This window comes from Nothobranchius furzeri, chromosome 16 (assembly GCF_043380555.1).
Source record: "Nothobranchius furzeri strain GRZ-AD chromosome 16, NfurGRZ-RIMD1, whole genome shotgun sequence".
Taxonomy (NCBI): Eukaryota; Metazoa; Chordata; class Actinopteri; order Cyprinodontiformes; family Nothobranchiidae; genus Nothobranchius; species Nothobranchius furzeri.
Genome location: NC_091756.1, coordinates 3,407,862 through 3,427,150, shown reverse-complemented (window position 1 = coordinate 3,427,150; position 19,289 = coordinate 3,407,862). Strand labels below are relative to the sequence as shown.

The 19,289-nt window shown below is 45.8% G+C and overlaps 1 protein-coding gene across 3 annotated transcripts in view; it reads left to right on the top strand.

Annotated features, from left to right (window-relative positions):
• The window catches only part of ryr2a (ryanodine receptor 2a (cardiac)), a 710,821-nt gene that overhangs the window by 315,514 nt on the left and 376,018 nt on the right, over positions 1–19,289 (top strand). For all 3 annotated transcript variants that reach the window (XM_070545357.1, XM_070545356.1, XM_070545355.1), the window contains exons 67-70: positions 3,839–3,899; positions 4,845–5,083; positions 5,169–5,250; positions 11,719–11,849. In XM_070545357.1, the coding sequence (XP_070401458.1) occupies positions 3,839–3,899; positions 4,845–5,083; positions 5,169–5,250; positions 11,719–11,849 (513 nt within the window). The remainder of the gene's footprint in view (positions 1–3,838; positions 3,900–4,844; positions 5,084–5,168; positions 5,251–11,718; positions 11,850–19,289) is intronic.

The window sequence follows — 19,289 nt, the reverse complement described above, 5'->3', positions numbered from 1 at the left end:
TCTTTTTCTGTCTTTAGCTTACCGTAAATCCTCTAATATAAGCCTGTATTCAATTAACTGCCGGGTATCACATTTTGGCCGGTGTCGGAGTCGCCTGAGGTGAATAATGGCCGGTTTTTTATTGTGGTCGGGTGGAATGTGGTAACAAGCAAGTACGGGGGCGGTTGTGTCGTCCGTCTCACTTTTGATTTGCCAGCGATAGACCGCGAGGGTAACTTTAACCGTGCGGAGACGAAGAGGAGGCGAAAATTTGATCTCAAGTTCAAAGAGAACGTGTGCCGCAGAACACTCTGGGGAGCAATAGGGGTTGTATGAACTAGTCGACTTCACTATAGTGACTTGTTATGCCTGTCATCGACTAGTCGCTGTCACGTGATAATGACCGACAAGATGCAGTCCACAGAAAAGACAGCAGCCTGCTGTCAGCAGGTGACAAGCTCCTGCGCGTCGGGAGGCAACGCGCTGTGCCAGAGCGTCGGTACTGACACCCGCCGTAAAACGGACATTTAACCAAATTGTGACCTTTACCCTCTTGCAATTTAACCTTCCCCTCACCCCCATCCTAACCTTAACCAGCTTGCGCATGCAAAGCTCTGATTGTTGACGCGCTCCAGACATCTGCGTCCTGAGCACGGCCACAGTAACATTATCAAATCAGGTGTCGCCACCTCAAAAACTAATTTAACATGCGATCATTCATGTTGGCGGGGTGGGGGGTGGGGGGGTGGGGGGCTGAAGCAGAAACTACCGTTGTTAAAAGAAATGTGTTTAACTTTGACAACGTGGGCGCAATTTTAATTGTCAAAAACTCCAGCGAACCAACCAAACTCAAATAGAAATTGCGGCCTGCCTCTAATTCTGGTCCTCCTTCCAATAAAGGCCCGGAGCTTGGTGAGCTTGAGTAAAATACAGGCCCGGGCCTGTATTAGAGGATTTACGGTAGCTCATCTCCTTTTCCAGCTGTTTCACGTGGTCACGGGCGTTACCCGGCTTTGTAAAAAGGATAAAAAGTTCCTTCTGACCTCCAATCTGGTTATCTGGAGTTCCACTGGCACTTCCCCTAGCAGCAACGCAAGCTCCTTGCTGTTTGAATATCTTTAGGAGACAACAAAAGAACTTTAGCGAGATCAGAGCAATAGGAAACAATAATAAATGCCTGCTTGCTTTTTTGACCCTGTGTCCCAGCGTGCTTTGCAATGTTACATCACAATCTATTTTTAGCTACTGTAGAAAACCCTAGTGACAGGTACTTGCCAAGCGCTCACTGGTCTTTTCTTTCATTTTCTCAGGTATTTCTCAGATTGTGCAACTCAAACAAACAAAACAAACAAACAAAAGAAAAGTTTCGTCGGTAGCGTTTATTATACAATCAAATATTTCAGTATGAATGAGGTGCCACTGGATTGGTTCCTTCAACGTTCCTGGGTATTGCATGCTGTGGCGTGTTTCTGTATTTGTGTTTGTGCCGTGTGGGTTTTCTTCTATCAGTTCACCCCAGCAAAAGATGTTCCTGCAGTACAAGTAAAACAACTTTAAGCATAAATTAGGGATGTGATTGGGTTAAGTGAACAAAAACCTCAAAATGGCAGGGGGTGTGGAGGCCTCCTTAGGCCCCCATTGGTGTGATGAGCTTCAAGATGGTTTTCCAACAGTCTTGAAGGACTACGTCTTAAAGCTCATCAAGAGCATGCCAAGAGTGTGCAAAGCAGTAATCAGAGCAAAGGGTGGGCTTTTTGAAGAAAATAGCACATAAAACATGTTTTCAGTTTTTTCACCAAGTACATAACTGCACATGTGCGCATTCCTGGTTTTGATGCCTTCAGTGAGAATCTCCCAATGTAAATGGTTATGAACATAAGGACAACAGATTGATGGAGAAGGTGTGTCCGAACGTGTGGCCTGTACCTTACATTCTCTTTTAACCAACAATAAATACGTTTATTCTGATGAAAAATCAGTGAGCTCAAAATCCATCATGGGGACTTTAAAGGGAACATCTTACCACTTGTCAACATAACATACACTCATCGGCCACTTTTTGGGGCATAGCCATCCACCTGCTCCTTTATGCAAATGACTAATCAGCCAATCACATGGCAGCAACTCAATGCATTTAGGCATGTTGACATGATCAAGGTGATCTGCTGCAGTTCAAACCAAGCTTCAGAGTGGGGAAGAAAAGTGGCTTAAGTGGCTTTGAACGTGGCGTGGTTGTTAGTGCCAGGTGGGCTGGTCTGAGTATTTCAGAAGCTGCTGATCTTCAGGGATTGTCACTCACAACCATCTCTAGAGTTTACAGAGAACGGTCCGGAAAAGGGAAAACATCCAGTGAGCAGCATTTCTGTAAGCACAAATGCTTTGGTGATGCCAGAGGTCAGAGGAGAATGGCCAGACTGGTTTGAGCTGGTAGAAAGGCAACGGTAACTCAAATAACCACTCAGCATCTCTGAACGTACAACACGTTGAACCTTGAGGCAGATAGGCTCAAAGTCAGCAAAGAACAGGAAACGGACGCCACAATTCGCACAGGCTAACCCAAATTGGACAATAGAAGATTAGAAAAATGCTGGCAGGTCTGATGAGTCTCGATTTCTGCTGCGACATTCAGATGGCAGGGTCCAAGTTTGGTGTCAACAACATGAAAGCATGGATCCATCCTCCTTGTATGAACAATTCAGGCTGGTGGAGGTGGTGTAATGGTGTGGGGGACATTTTCTTGGCACACTTTGGGCCAGTTAGTACTAACTGATCATGGTTGCAATGCCACAGCCTACCTGAGTGTCGTTGTTGACCATGTCCATGTCTTTATGACCACAGTGTTCCCATCTTCTGATGGATTATCCCAGCAGGATAACACACCATGTCTTAAAGCTTGAATCATCCCAGGCAGGTTTCTTGAACATGACAATTGGGCCATTCCCATCTGTACCGGGTCGGCCCGGGCCGGGTAGCCCCAGTCGGCCCCAGCCTGGCCCGGTTGATTCCACACATCCTTGTCTTAAGCCCATGTGGCCTGATTCTACCCACCAATCAGAGGCTTGCTCTAATGGAAGGTGTGAATTTGCTGTCAGCAGTGGGTGTGTTGGCCCTGGTCGGCCTGAAGCAGACCCCCTCGAGAAGAGGGCTGAGAATGAGCCTTGGTTGGCCCGGAAAAATACCAGGCCACCCAGATATGTAAACAACCTACGCTACCCGGCCCGGGCCGACCCGGTACAGATGGGAATGGCCCAAATGAGTTCACTGTACTCAGATGGCCTCCACAGTAACCAGATCTCAATCCAGTAGAACACCTTTGGGATGTGGGGGAACGAGAGGCATGACGCTATCACGTCAATATGGACCACAATCTCTGAGCAATGTTTCCTGTACCATGTTGAATCTATGCCACAAAGGATTAAGGCAGTTCTGAAGGCAAAAGGGGGTTCAACCTGGCACCATAAAGGTGTACCCAAAAAGTGGCAAATGAGTGTATACTGAAAATGGGTTTTGTGACATGCCAGTGGCATTTCTAGCCCATTTCTGGGGGTGCTGAAGCACTTCTTTATGGCAATTCCAACCAAATCCTCCCCTGTTTGAGCAGCTTTAATCTAATCTTATTATTTAATGACAACACATAGATTCTTCAAACCAAGACTATGTTATCTTGTGATTGCATAACCTTTATTCAATGTGAGAAAGTAAGTGTGATGCTTTCCTTTCCCAAATGTTGTCATCCCTCGCCCCGCAGCTCTCCGGGTGCTCAGCACCCCTGAACCTCTGATCCTAAAAACGACCATGTGACATGCAGCTGAGCAATCACACATTTTCTGTAGCTCATGTCTCAATCTTGGCTCTCCAGGTAACAATGCGACATCCATCGTCAACTGTCTGCAGATATTAGGACAAAGTCTGGATGCCAGGTACCCTGCATCTCTCTAGAGTTGTTTTCTGGATGACACTTAGGATAGTGTTTCAAACATGTGTAGAGTTGATGGTGTTGTGAACAAAAGTGAATAAAAGAAGGTTTTTGAATTATTATAACCCACACACATTATCAGCCTTGGGAATTGTAGAAAATTGGTCTTCTGGGACACGAGAGCCGTTCACGGAGCTTTGATCAGGATGCCCAGCGTTGAACTCCCAAAACTCCCAATAAATAACAAATTAAATAACAGCTATGATGCAGAAACAACATTCAAAAATAGAATTAAAAAAAATCTGGGATTACAGTCATTAGACGGCACCGGATCTGCTGCAGTCCCATATGCTGGACTCCAGAACAGAATGACTTTTTTCAGATTGCATCAACATTCTTAATTTTGGGCCGGGCTAGTCTATGACCCATATGGTTCAATGGTTCACACACCTGTGCCAACTAGGGATGCAACGATGCCACTTTTTTCCAAACCGACACGATACCGATACTTGAATCTGAGTACTCACCGATACAGATTATCAATACCGATACTTCTACCACACAAAAAATGCAATGATTTGGAATACAGATTTTATTTTCTTCTCTGCTTTCAACAGGAAAAGACAGTGAGGTAGATAAAAAGTAAAATGTATGAATGGAAATCATCACAAAACTAAAATATTAGGCGAACAGAAATGACAAGTTACAGTGAAGCCATTTTCAAGCAAATGCATTGGTATCGGTTCCTGGTATCAGTTAACTTAGCACCGATACGATACTGGTATTGGTATCGGCACCGATACCAATACCAGTATCGTATCGGTGCATCCTAGTGCCAACCAGAACTGGGCTGTTGTTCCGAGGATTAACAGAACCCACGGTGTCAGTGATTTAATCATGAATCCAGTTAAAGACATTAATCAAATGTATCCATTACATTTCCCACCAGGACAGTGATGAAGACGGGTCTGGAGGCAGTAAAGGTGGCGTTGCGTTCATACTTTGACAGTGTGGCAGAGGATCTAGAGAAGACCCAAGAAAACCTAAAGCTGGGTCAGTTTACTCACAGCAGAGAGCAGCTGCGAGGCATCACTCAGATCATCAACTACACCACCGTCGCCCTGCTGCCGGTGCTCTCCTCCCTGTTTGAGCACATTGGACAGAACTTATTTGGAGAAGATCTTATTTGTAAGTGATAAAATTATTATTAGTTTTTTTTTTGTTTCTGATGAGCAACATTGGATTTCTAATGCACTCGTCTGTTTGGTTCCAGTGGATGATGTCCAGATTTCCTGCTACAGAATCCTGAACAGCCTCTACTTTCTGGGAACCAACAAAAGCATTTATGTTGAAAGGTGATTAAGCAACACATATGTATTCTATTCTATTCTATTCTATTCTATTCTATACTATTCTATTCTATTGCAGGTGGAGTGTTACAGATTTAGCTATAATGCTCCGCCTGATCTAAAAACTTGATTAGAATTGCTTTTGGTTCATTTTATCCCAAAGACACTGAGGCAAACAAAAGAAAAAGGAGGAATAAGAAAAGAAAAAAAGTTTACCAAATTAAGTACAAGACACACAATCTTGAAAAAGACACAAAACTACAACAGAACAAATATATCACAGAGCCACATAACAGACATATAACAATACCAATGTTTACCAAGAAGCAATGGTAATAATTAATTCTTGGTGCATTTAGTGCCAACCACTGCCCAAGGTCTTGTGTCAAAACCAGAGTCAAAATTATCCATGCAAGCTCAAGTACACTGCCTGGCCCAAAAACGTTGCCACCTGGATTTACCTAAGCCGACAGGTATGAGCCTCCAATTGGATAATTACTGCATTTGGAGCTCGACACACGGGAGGCGACAAACGACCGCGATCAGCGAAATTCGTCACTGTCGCTTTTATTACCTGACACACGGGTGGCGATCCGCGGCAGCGGCCAGCGGCAAAGCCGTCTACGCGTTCTGTTCCATGGCGAAATCGAAACTTCCGTTGTTTTGTTTGGCTGCGTCAGGTTGGAGGGAATTAAGGTTATTTAAGCGGTTCAGAGTTAATAAAGCGGTAGATATGATGTTTCACAAGGTGCTGCTAGAGTTATGTGAAATCTTACTTCTGATTTTACTATAAAACATAATAATAATCAACTTCTCCTCCATGTTTGCTCGGAGGTGTACGGAGCATCCTGTCCGCTCATTGGTCAGTGAATGAAACCTCTGTTGATTGGTCCTCGTCTGAGCGACGGCGATGAAAGTTGAAAATGTTTCAATTTTCTGGGATCGTGTCGCTGGGTCACCTGTGCATGGCACGTGCACGAGCGCAAAATTTCACACGCACGTTTTTCGCGTTTCACTTGGTAGGAGAGAGACCCGCGATTATCGCTTTGCCGCACGTCTCATTGAAAATGAATGGAGGAGAGGCGATGTCGCCTCCCGTGTGTCGAGCCCATTATCTTTTAGCTCCAACAAGTTATTTAATCCCAACTGGTGTGACGAGTTGCTTCTCATTTCTTAAACAACCACGTGGAAAGACAAATCAGGTGAACTGTCCAACGCATTATAAAAACCTGGTCTGATGAGTCCAGATGGACCCTGTTCCAGAGTGATGGTGCATCAGGGTAAGAAGATGAAGTGATGCACCCATCATGCCTAGTGCCTACTGTACAAGCCTGTGGGGGCAGAGCTATGATCTGGGCTTGCAGGTGGTCAGGTCTAGGTTCAGCAACAGGATGTGCTCCAAAAATGAGGTCAGCTGACTACCTGAATATCCCTTAATGACCGGGTTATTCCATCTTCCCTGATGGCACGGTCATATTCCAAGGTGACAATGCCAGGATTCATCTAGGTTAATAGTGAAAGAGGTTCAGGAAGCATGAGACATTATTTTCACACATGGATTAGACACCACAGAGTTCAGACCTGAACCCCATTGAGAATGTTTGGGATGTGCTGGAGAAGGCTTTGTGCAGCGGTCAGACACCACCACCATCAGTGCAAGATCTTAGTGAAACCGAAACAACGCCACAGAGAATGTGTGTGTAATCAAAGCTAAAGGTGGTCCAATTAAATTGTTTGACCTTTTTTTTGTTGCAACTTTTTTTTGGGCCAGGCAGTGTATTCATATATACATTAACATAAAGATGTGTTTCACTAATAAAAACATATTTTAATCATTATTTCTGATTATAATGGATTATAATCTCTGTTACATGCAGGCTGAACATAAAATGTCTCTACACCTATGTCCTGCAGCAGCTGAAACTCTAGTATTAGAAAGGCCTGACAGATCTGCCTCAGCGTTAAGGATTGACTACATATATATAAAATGATCAATGAGATGTGATATTCCCTATAAATATGTAATATCAATCTGACTGGTCTTTGAATATTTGATCAGAAGACTTTTGTTACCTCACACACACTTCACATTAATCCAGACAGTCAAGAAAATAGTTTATAAAATTAATTTAAATTCTCTTTTCCTAAACTAATTCAATTCAAGTTTATTTATAAAGCACCAAATCACGACCAGAGTCGTCTCAAGGACCTTCACACAGTAAACACTCCAGTACAGGTCAGGTCATTAAGCCAATCAGTAAAAAGTTTCCTCCCTAAGGAACCCAGCAGGTCGCATCAAGTCACTGACTAGTGTCGGAGTCTTTACAGCAATCCTCATACTAAGCAAGCATGCAGCGACAGTGGAGAGGAAAACTCCCTTTTAACAGGAAGAAACCTCCAGAGAATCCTGGCTCAGTATAAGCAGCCATCCTCCACGACTCACTGGGGATGGAGAAGACAGAGCAGGCACACACACACACACACACGCACGCACACACACACACACACACACGCACACACACACACACACACACACACACGCACGCACGCACGCACGCACGCACGCACGCACACACACACACACACACACACACACACACCTCTACATAACATATATACCAAGTATTAATTCTATGATTACATTTCTTAGTAAATATTCTATTTATTGAGAGATTAACTTTACTGTCTGTCTTAGTGAAGCTAAATAAAAATACTTGCCAAGTATGGATGGAATGATGGTTGTACGGGAGACAACAGATGATGAAAGGAATGATGGAATGTGAACTAGATGTTTTAGCAAAACCTTGTCAGTATCTGAGAGAGCTTGTGAAGTCTGGGTGGTAAAATCAGCTTGGCTGTACGGTTTGAAGCTAAAAATTTTTTATAAAACCATCCAACGCAATTTGTGCCGGGTCTACGCACCCTTATGTGAAGATCCCCAAGCGATCCAGAGGGTCAAGAGGTCAAGATAGATACTGCAGATGGCGTGGTCCTCTGGTACCGGAGCTCGTAGGCAGCTCAGAGTAAGACCCTTCTAGCCTGGGTTATCTTCAGGGGATGTCAGGAAGCTGGAATGTCTATTTTGTATCTGAGGCTGTTCAATGACTCTTAAAAGAGCCGTTGTCTGATATCACTCGCAAGCGTTGCAGAGAGGCTTTGACCTTGGGGTCAAAAGAGAGGATGGTTCCAGATGCTTGCTCACCGGTCGGTCGAGCCAGGAGGCAGCGGGAGAACTAACCAGATCAGGAAGTGAATCCTGTATTTATCAACTTTTGTGTATACATTTGGCCAATCAGAATTTGACACGTTTACCTTCGCTCAGATACTCAGAGGTTAACTCTCAGCGTGAAGTGGAAATGTCTTTTACACATTTATGTTAAAACCTTTGAGTTAATTTTTTCATGTGTGAGTATACTGATAGATTAACTTGTTAAATGAGCAAACACTGATCTGGTGGCCCAAAAAAAAATTTGATGGAACCACAAGATAGTAATCCGCAGATTTAAAATTGAACACCTCAGGTGGAAAGGGTGGCAAAGAATGAGTTCACGTTTTATGGTTTAGGAGTTGAAGGTCATGGAGGATCAGTGTGTTTTTAGTCATGATTTAAAAACGGCAGTAGAGGCCACTTGCCTTACTTGGAGAGGTAGCGAGTTCCAGAGATTTGGGGCACAGATTGAAAAAGCCCTTTCTCCGTGGGTCTCATGCCGGTATGGCCCAGGATTGTTCGTGTCCCACTGTGAGAACTCCAGAACGGTGGCACGATGTGCGATGCAAGATTTCAGTGAGGCAGACCGCATGATGTGTCGCTCCAGCAGTACATGCTACGTCATGAGCGCAGCTCCCAAAAGCGTACGTCGCTAGGCAGAGCGCTAACCAAAACAAAGCTAAAAAGATAAACTCAAGTGCCACCATTCACACTTCTTTTAGTGCCAGCTCATGACCCAAGTCATCTTCCTCAAAGAGGAAGGATCGTTATTCAAAACCCTCGCTTTGGCCTCAGACTCTGGCTGCGGGTGTCCCTTTCCTGTCCTCCAACTGGTCTGTCTGCTGGACATTCCCCCTTCTCATCCTCCTTTATACATAAAACATCCACTAAACTACAGAGAGGTAACGAGGTGTCTCTGTTTGCTGTGAATTCTGTGGAACTGTTTACTCCGCAGCTCCGCCCCGTGACATGTCATCACACCCGCCGTCACGGAGCGGAGCTTCCTCTGATACTGAACCATCCTTATCGGTGGAATGTGTGAAATTTCCACCAACATAAAAGGGATCTCCTGTTTTTGTGTTTGATTTTTTATGTTGGTGAGCTCATCTCCTCGCACACTTTCACTGAAGACATAATCACGGTTTTAACTATTCACCTGATGGCCAAAACACTAGTTTAATTATTTTAGTGAAGCTCTGGTTTAACTCGGGCTATTAACGTAAACAAAAGCAAGTGTATGAAGTGCATTTTAAACGAAACCGAAGCTCAGACAGGTGGAGTCTTGCTGCTGCGGCGTCCCAAAGGCGTGTTCTCATTGCAGATGGGAGGTTTTCACATGCTTGAAAATGGTTTAAGTTTAAGGCCGAGTTTGGCTCATAAAGCCGGTCAAACACTGGACGAACACAGATATGCAAATCACCCTCATGTTCACCCTGTTTTCTGTCACAATTCTGCTCAGGATGGGGGATTTGGCTGACAGCCAAAACCTGCAGAGTGTGACCCGGGCATTAGGGATGAGTAGGAGGAGCTGAGCTGCACACCCAAGTGCACGGTGAGGATGGTAGAAGTTGAGCAGCTTGCTCAGAGAGGAGCCTGGCTGGTTTAGGAGTGGGTGTAATGTGTATTGTGATATAAGTTTCAGTGGCTGCACGGGCAGAATATCTTACCCTCCAGTCGGAACCTAAAAACAGCGCCAGTAGGCAGCAACTATCAAAATATCCTTTATTAATACAACCAGCAGTAAAACACCACGGCCGAGTTCCTTCACGAGAAAAGCAGCCATAAGTAAAATCAAGCAAGCGGGTACTTAGCGGGCCAAGTCGATGCGACCCCTCCCAGGGGTCTGAGCTTCAGACACCGTCCAACGCCCCGGGGTTCAGCTTGCGAGGACAGCGGGTGAGTCCACGGCTGCCAGAGTTTGCGGCGGCAGATGTCGGCGTGGTCTCGGCACCCAACTACTCCCAGCCCTCACTACCCAAAGAAGGCATCAAGCGTCCCCTCCTACCGCTGGAACACGGCCTACCTACTCAGCTGTCTTCATCGCCGGCAGTCCTAACCAACTGTGAACGATCCCACCCCCCAGAACCGGGTGCCACAATGACAGGTCGACCACACGCACACACCTTGGTAGATCCGCCACCCTTTTCTCCTCTCTGGCCTCGTCACGCCTGACAAGCACCAGCCGGCGTCCAGTCGCCACGCCCCCAGAATCTGGCAACTCCCGTCTTCTGTCCTCCACAGTGTGCTGGAATTTGTCAGCTCCAGTCAGGAACCTTGCTGCTGAAGTCTGGACAAGCTGGAATGTAGACAGAGCAGCGTTACTGTTGACAAACAAGCAGGAGTTGGAGTCATCTAGCCAGGATGTAATGAAGGTGGGAATCACTGATTTAGAAATTTGCCTAAGGTGGTAGAAGCAGGACTTGACCTGAGTGTCCATCTCCAGAATCAGGTCCAGTTTTTACTCCAAGAAATTCAGTAGGTGGGGAGATCCATGACTGTGCCCCCCCAGCTCCCCAGCCATATGGGCCAGCTCCTCTGGGGGGATGCTATAGGGCGTACCCAGGCTAGAAACAAAACATAGTCCCTCTACATTTTAAAAGTTACCTTCCCAATACATACCACACACTTCCTCCATCACTGAGCTGATAAGCACAGACTACAGCGAGCTGTCATTCAGCAGAAAGGTGATCGGCTACAGCCTTCCATCAATCCACAATCTGCACATCTCCAGGGCTCTGAGGCATGCAGGTCCAATCACAGCTGCCCCTCTCATCCTGGTCGTGGACCCTAACCACTCCCTTCAGGCCCATTTGAACCAGAATCTCCCACCACAACAACTTCTTCCCCTCTGCTGTAGTCACTTCTGAACACCAAATAATCGTTATAATCATACAGATCAGCAGTAGTCACTTGATGTGTATTATGTTTATCACTCTTAATCTTTCTTTAATCCCTTTCTTCACGTGCTTCACTTGTATATTTGCACCATTCCACCAAAGCAAATTCTTAGTAATGTCCATTACTATTACTTGGTAATAAAACACACTTCTTATTCCGATGTTGGCTACAGTAAACCCCAGTCCCAGTAGAGTCTGTGACTGTGCACAAACGGTAGGTTACCATGGTAGCGCAGGCGTGACCCATGCGTGTGTTTCCCTGTTAAGACCACTTCATTAACACTACCTGAGCGTTAGCTGTGATTAGGATCATAAGAAACGAGTAGTTGTGTTTGATTGTGATCTGTCATGTTTCTTGTCATCTTCCAGACAGCGTCCAGCTATAGGAAAGTGTTTAGCTGCCTTCTCTGCAGCCTTTCCTGTTGCCTTCCTAGAGCCCCACCTTGACAAGTTCAATGGCTTCTCCATCTACAACAGCAAGGGGAGTAAAGACAGAACAGGTACTACCTCTTTCACTGTAAACAGAGACTTTTTAAACATGTTTTCCACAAAAACACAACAGCTGAGCTGTACTGGATCACACGTAAAGATCAAAAACAAACAGTGAACGTGTTTCAGCATGACACCAAATCATAATTCATGACTCTTCAAAAGAAAAGAAACACAAGCACATAAACTTGTCATCAAATACACAAACTATGACACACACGGTGACTATATGGCATGAAAACCATCCACTGAGCCCCTCAAACAATGTCTTATCTTCTGCAGATGAACGTGACCCACAGTCTCCCTAACCCAGTTCCATATGTTGGTGAATAGGAGTCCTTCCACTTGGACAATATTTGTCTCTTAGCCAACAAAAAACATAAAGCAAGCATGTTTAGTTGGCTTTGACTCAAAGAAACATCCACGCTCTCAACTCTGAACTAAGCGTTCAAAGGGTCTGGGCACAAATTGGTCCCACAAATCTTGGAGAATGTATCAAAAAGAAGAAGAAGAAATGATCTTTTGTGTCGCACAAGATAAAAATCACAAGGTGTTTCGCAAGAACCAAAATAAATAAATAAATCATTAAAAATTATTTTAAAATACCATAAAAATTAGAGAAATTAAAAGTTGTGATAAAAAATGTGAGAAAAGGGAAAGAGGTAGTGAGTGGATCCCGGGAAAGATGGAGTTGGTGGAAAGAGCAGAATAAGGAGAGGGTGATGATGAAGGTCATGCAAAAGCCTGAACAGGTGAGTTTAAAGGAGACCACTGAGTCCACTGGTCTCAGGGGGAGAGAGGTCCAGAGTCTGGGGGCCACAGCAGCAGATGATCTGTCACCTTTGGTCTTTAGCCTGGTGCTGCACAACCAGTAGGCTTTGGTCACTGGACCTCAGTTTCCTCGAAACCCCTCCCCCCTGTGTACATCTGGATGTGAGACTTGGCGGCTCTGCGTCAGACCTCTCCCCGCCGTTCTCCGATGAGGCATCAAGAACGAACAGTCTGTTTGTGACGCTGGTCCAGGGTGCAGAGCACAACACGTGTTTATCACAGTGAGCAGTGGAGGAGCACCAGCAAAAACACATGTTGTGTTCCCTGAAGAACCTTTTCCTCTCTTCCAAGGGCATTCTTCGAAAACTTCTGCATTTTTGAAGAGAATGTGGTTTGTGGTGCATGGGGCGTAACTTCTCCAGATTTCCTGTTTTGGGCTCTGAAGCGAGATGTTTGTCTTCTGAACAGAAACAGGAATCCAGGATTCCTGGATTTGACTTGATTTTTCTTTCCTGTAAGAATTTGTGGAGAGATTAGGAAAGTTACAACTAGGGTCGTTTCTCTCATCAGCCTCTCTGCAGATGCACTCCCTAAAATATGAGAAAGGAGGAAAGGCAACACAATAATCTGTCTTGTATTTACACGCATGGGACAGCCACTTGTCTTGGAGATATGAGGGGAGCTTTCCCACGATTGGCTGCTGGATCAAGGTAGCCCAGCCCCGGCAGGTAACCTTCTTGTTTAGCAACATCCAGTTCAGTGAGCAGGTCTGCCAGCTCCTGCACTTTTTGACTATCTCTGTTACGGATCTTTGGAAAACTCTCAAGTTTACAAAACAGAGCTCGTTCTATTACTTCTGGGGCACCAGATGTTTTATTTAGTCTTGTAGAAATTGTTCTAAGTCCAAAAGCACGGTGTCTGACATTTACAGATGGTATTCTGATGCCATGTTCACCAGATTCTTTCCCCAGCAGGTCCATTTCTTCACTCGCTGATAGACCTTGGGTAGGGGTCGGCAACCCACGGCGCTCTGTGTTTGTAACATAATGAATGAATATTTCATTTAAAATGTATTTTATTTTTCTGCATAACTTTTTTTATCTGTATGTCAATTCTAAATGTAAAGATTGTCATCTTTTAAAATCTAAACAAAAATGATAAAGACCCGAAATGACAGGTCACCTGCTTGTGCGTAATCAGATGTCTCTATAGGAGCTTTCTGAGCTGAAGAGGATGTGAGGTTCTGGACTTTTCCTCAGACAGGCTCATGGAGGCATCGCCACAGTGGAGGCAGGAACAAGCGCTGTTCAGCCAAAGTTTCATCATCAGGAACATTTTCTAAGTGGCGAGTCTCTCTGAGAGACAGGGTTTGGACAACACTCGCTTCAGTGAGAGGAACCTCCCCGCATGGCTCTGGTTCTGCTGCTGCCGGTGACAGACACGCTCCGAACCACTTCTTCAGCTCATCCACCTCACGCTGACAGCGAGCTGCGCTCACCACAGTGTCCGATAATGCTCAGATGTTCTGATGGGAATCTGTTCTTGATTGGTGTAGCTACCTCCGTGATGTGCGTAACGGTAAAAATATCAGCGCATCTGCAGCCTTGAAGTTTCTCCATCAAAATAAACGGTCAAATCCTGGAAATATGCGGCCAGTGTGAACCCCGCCATTTACCTGTTCTACCTTCTTGTGAAGATTGTTGCAAACAGGAACATTAAACCTGATTAACACCAGAGCCACGCGCACTACGTCGTTATCTCCATCTCTGTAAACGAGGGGAACAAATGAATTCATCTGACCCTTTTCTTTCCTTTTCAGCGTTGTTTAATGTAAAGTTTTATTCAGCACAAAGATTAATTACAACAATCCAACGAGACAGAGCCTGGATTTGTATTCCCAACATTTAAAACAAGTTGTAAAAGGAGACGTGTGACGCGTGAAAAGCGGCACCTGCTCAGGCCCGGCTGCTGCGGCTCCCGGTGGGAAACCGTAATAATGGCTCTTTGATGGGAAAAGGTTGCCGATCCCTGACCTAGGGCCACGTTATTACGTCCCCCGGCTCTCTAGGAGTGATGAGATTGGGGGAGTGATAAAGTTGGTGTGTGGGTTAAATAACAAAGTGCTGTGTCGCTAAAACAGAGGATTTTATTACACAAAGGTGCACAGAAGGGTATGTACAACATCAATAATAATATATATATACACGAAACAAAAGGAGCTATATACAAAGGGGGGAACGTAAAACGCCAACCCAGAAGGGGTTGGGGATTTACTGACTGAAAAAATACTAATAATAACACCGGGAATGGACGGCGAAGGGAGGATTCCCTGGGTTTCCAGATAGTCCACCACCAGCTTGCGGAGGGCGTCCTTCATCAGCTGTTTTGGAAGAGGCAGACTAAAGTGGGCGGCAACCTGCTGCAGGTCGGCTTTGCGGTAACTCTCCAGCAGCCGGCGAGAAGGAGCCGCCACAAACGCAGGCAGGTCAAAGGTTGCCATGCTCTGACTCTAAGGGACACAAACACAGTGTTAATATTGTTACACACACCGGATATACCGGGAAAGAATAGTAATAAATAAAATCCCGGATGAGCCCCCACATTATTACGTCCCCCGGCTCTCTAGGAGTGATCAGATTGGGGGAGTGATAAAATTGGTGTGTGGGTGAAATGATTACAAAGTGCTGTGCCGCTAAAACAGAGGATTGTATTACAAAAAGGTGTGCAGAAGGGTATTTACAACATCAATAATAATATATATACACGAAACAAAAGGAGCTACATACAAAGGGGGGAACGGAAAATGCCAACCCAGAAGGGGTTGGGGATTTACTGACTGAAAAAATACTAATAATAAGAGCAGTCCTGAGAAGCAGGAAAGCTCAGGCAGATCCAAAGTCCAAGTCTAAAGTCGGTCCGAAGTCGAGTTACCAAAAGTCTAATCCTAATTTCAAATATCCAAAAACGAGTCGAATACCAACGTCGAAACGAGTCTAATAACGAAGTTTTAATCAGCCAAGCACACCAGGAGAAGAGAATAGTATAAACTCTTCTGATCCTATACTACCCTGGACCTTCTCTTATGACAATAGAAATATTCAAGAAGTACATCATACTCAGGAGATGTAGCAGAGGGTCTCTTACTTCAAACGGAGTCAGCTTTTGACCCTCAAGACCGATGAGTTAAAGCGAACCAGTCGGCTAATAGAGCAGCAGAAGAAAGAGACGAGATCTTTTGCTCATTTAGGTACAAAACGAGCCTCTCAGGCACGTGTCTTTTAAACTCTTCCACCATAATTAGTTCCTTCAGGTCAGCCAAGGAATCTACCTCTGAAGCAGAACACCATTTTTCAAAAAGAACAGATTTAGCATTTGCATATTTGACATAGGTCTTGTGAGGCCTAGGTTTCTCTGAGCGAAAGCGCTGGCAATAAGCCTCAGGAACCAGTTCATACACGTTCAGTACTGCTGTTTTCACTCGCTCATAGTTGGAACTGTCCGTTAGAGACGGAGCCGAAATAACCTGAAGAGCCTTACCTGAGAGCTTGCTCTGCAGAAGCAGCGACCAACCCCCACAAGGCCACTGAAGAGTCACCACAATCCGCTCGAAAGCTAGGAAATAGCCGTCCACCTCAGTCTCTCAGAGGGGGGAAGGAGGGAGATGCTCTTGCTGACACCAAATGTGGGTGGTAGCGAAGTGGCACCCGGTGGAGACGAGGCGCCTCAGGGCAAGTCATGTGGAGGTGAAGACGAGACCGCTGGGTGATCTGCGGCCAGAGTGTGGCTCGAGGAGAGGGTAGTGTTCAGAGTCCTTAGTTGTAGTTCGAGCTCCCAGAGGCAAACTTCGGTGTCCATCCTTTTTATCTCGAGTTTGTGGCGGAGATTTCGCTCGTGGGTTTTCTCGTCAGCCTGTATCTTGAGACGGGCCAGTCGCAGCTTCAGTCGGGCTCCGGTTAGTGGGGAATGAGGAGGACTAGCTCCAGACGAGTCGGAAGCCAGAGACAAGCATTCAGCTGAAGAGGGCGGAGCTGAGGCAAGGGTCTCCCTCTTTAAGTCAAGCCGATCCTTTTCCTCATCCGAGGGCGGCGGAGACACACCGGGAATGGACGGCGAAGGGAGGATTCCCTGGGTTTCCAGATAGTCCACCACCAGCTTGCGGAGGATATCCTTCGTCAGCTGTTTTGGAAGAGGCAGACAGAAGTGGGCGGCAACCTGCTGCAGGTCGGCTTTGCGGTAACTCTCCAGCAGCCGGCGAGAAGGAGCCGCCACAAACGCAGGCAGGTCAAAGGTTGCCATGCTCTGACTCTAAGGGACACAAACACAGTGTTAATATTGTTACACACACCGGATATACCGGGAAAGAATAGTAATAAATAAAATCCCGGACGAGCCCCCACATTATTACGTCCCCCGGCTCTCTAGGAGTGATCAGATTGGGGGAGTGATAAAATTGGTGTGTGGGTGAAATGATTACAAAGTGCTGTGCCGCTAAAACAGAGGATTGTATTACAAAAAGGTGTGCAGAAGGGTATTTACAACATCAATAATAATATATATACACGAAACAAAAGGAGCTACATACAAAGGGGGGAACGGAAAATGCCAACCCAGAAGGGGTTGGGGATTTACTGACTGAAAAAATACTAATAATAAGAGCAGTCCTGAGAAGCAGGAAAGCTCAGGCAGATCCAAAGTCCAAGTCTAAAGTTGGTCCGAAGTCGAGTTACCAAAAGTCTAATCCTAATTTCAAATATCCAAAAACGAGTCGAATACCAACATCGAAACGAGTCTAATAACGAAGTTTTAATCAGCCAAGCACACCAGGAGAAGAGAATAGTATAAACTCTTCTGATCCTATACTACCCTGGACCTTCTCTTATGACAATAGAAATATTCAAGAAGTACATCATACTCAGGAGATGTAGCAGAGGGTCTCTTACTTCAAACGGAGTCAGCTTTTGACCCTCAAGACCGATGAGTTAAAGCGAACCAGTCGGCTAATAGAGCAGCAGAAGAAAGAGACGAGATCTTTTGCTCATTTAGGTACAGAACGAGCCTCTCAGGCACGTGTCTTTTAAACTCTTCCACCATAATTAGTTCCTTCAGGTCAGCCAAGGAATCTACCTCTGAAGCAGAACACCATTTTTCAAAAAGAACAGATTTAGCATTTGCATATTTGACATAGGTCTTGTGAGGCCTAGGTTTCTCTGAGCGAAAGCGCTGGCAATAAGCCTCAGGAACCAGTTCATACACGTTCAGTACTGCTGTTTTCACTCGCTCATAGTTGGAACTGTCCGTTAGAGACGGAGCCGAAATAACCTGAAGAGCCTTACCTGAGAGCTTGCTCTGCAGAAGCAGCGACCAACCCCCACAAGGCCACTGAAGAGTCACCACAATCCGCTCGAAAGCTAGGAAATAGCCGTCCACCTCAGTCTCTCAGAGGGGGGAAGGAGGGAGATGCTCTTGCTGACACCAAATGTGGGTGGTAGCGAAGAGGCACCCGGTGGAGACGAGGCGCCTCAGGGCAAGTCATGTGGAGGTGAAGACGAGACCGCTGGGTGATCTGCGGCCAGAGTGTGGCTCGAGGAGGGGGTAGTGTTCAGAGTCCTTAGTTGTAGTTTGAGCTCCCAGAGGCGAACTTCGATGTCCATCCTTTTTATCTCGAGTTTGTGGCGGAGATTCCGCTCGTGGGTTTTCTCGTCAGCCTGTATCTTGAGACGGGCCAGTCGCAGCTTAAGTCGGGCTCCGGTTAGTGGGGAATGAGGAGGACTAGCTCCAGACGAGTCGGAAGCCAGAGGCAAGCATTCAGCTGAAGAGGGCGGAGCTGAGGCAAGGGTCTCCCTCTTTAAGTCAAGCCGATCCTTTTCCTCATCCGAGGGCGGCGGAGACACACCGGGAATGGACGGCGAAGGGAGGATTCCCTGGGTTTCCAGATAGTCCACCACCAGCTTGCGGAGGGCATCCTTCGTCAGCTGTTTTGGAAGAGGCAGACAGAAGTGGGCGGCAACCTGCTGCAGGTCGGCTTTGCGGTAACTCTCCAGCAGCCGGCGAGAAGGAGCCGCCACAAACGCAGGCAGGTCAAAGGTTGCCATGCTCTGACTCTAAGGGACACAAACACAGTGTTAATATTGTTACACACACCGGATATACCGGGAAAGAATAGTAATAAATAAAATCCCGGACGAGCCCCCACATTATTACGTCCCCCGGCTCTCTAGGAGTGATCAGATTGGGGGAGTGATAAAATTGGTGTGTGGGTGAAATGATTACAAAGTGCTGTGCCGCTAAAACAGAGGATTTTATTACAAAAAGGTGTGCAGAAGGGTATTTACAACATCAATAATAATATATATACACGAAACAAAAGGAGCTATATACAAAGGGGGGAACGGAAAATGCCAACCCAGAAGGGGTTGGGGATTTACTGACTGAAAAAATACTAATAATAAGAGCAGTCCTGAGAAGCAGGAAAGCTCAGGCAGATCCAAAGTCCAAGTCTAAAGCCGGTCCGAAGTCGAGTTACCAAAAGTCTAATCCTAATTTCAAATATCTAAAAACGAGTCAAATACCAACGTCGAAACGAGTCTAATAACGAAGTTTTAATCAGCCAAGCACACCAGGAGAAGAGAATAGTATAAACTCTTCAGAGCCTATACTACCCTGGACCTTCTCCTCGACTG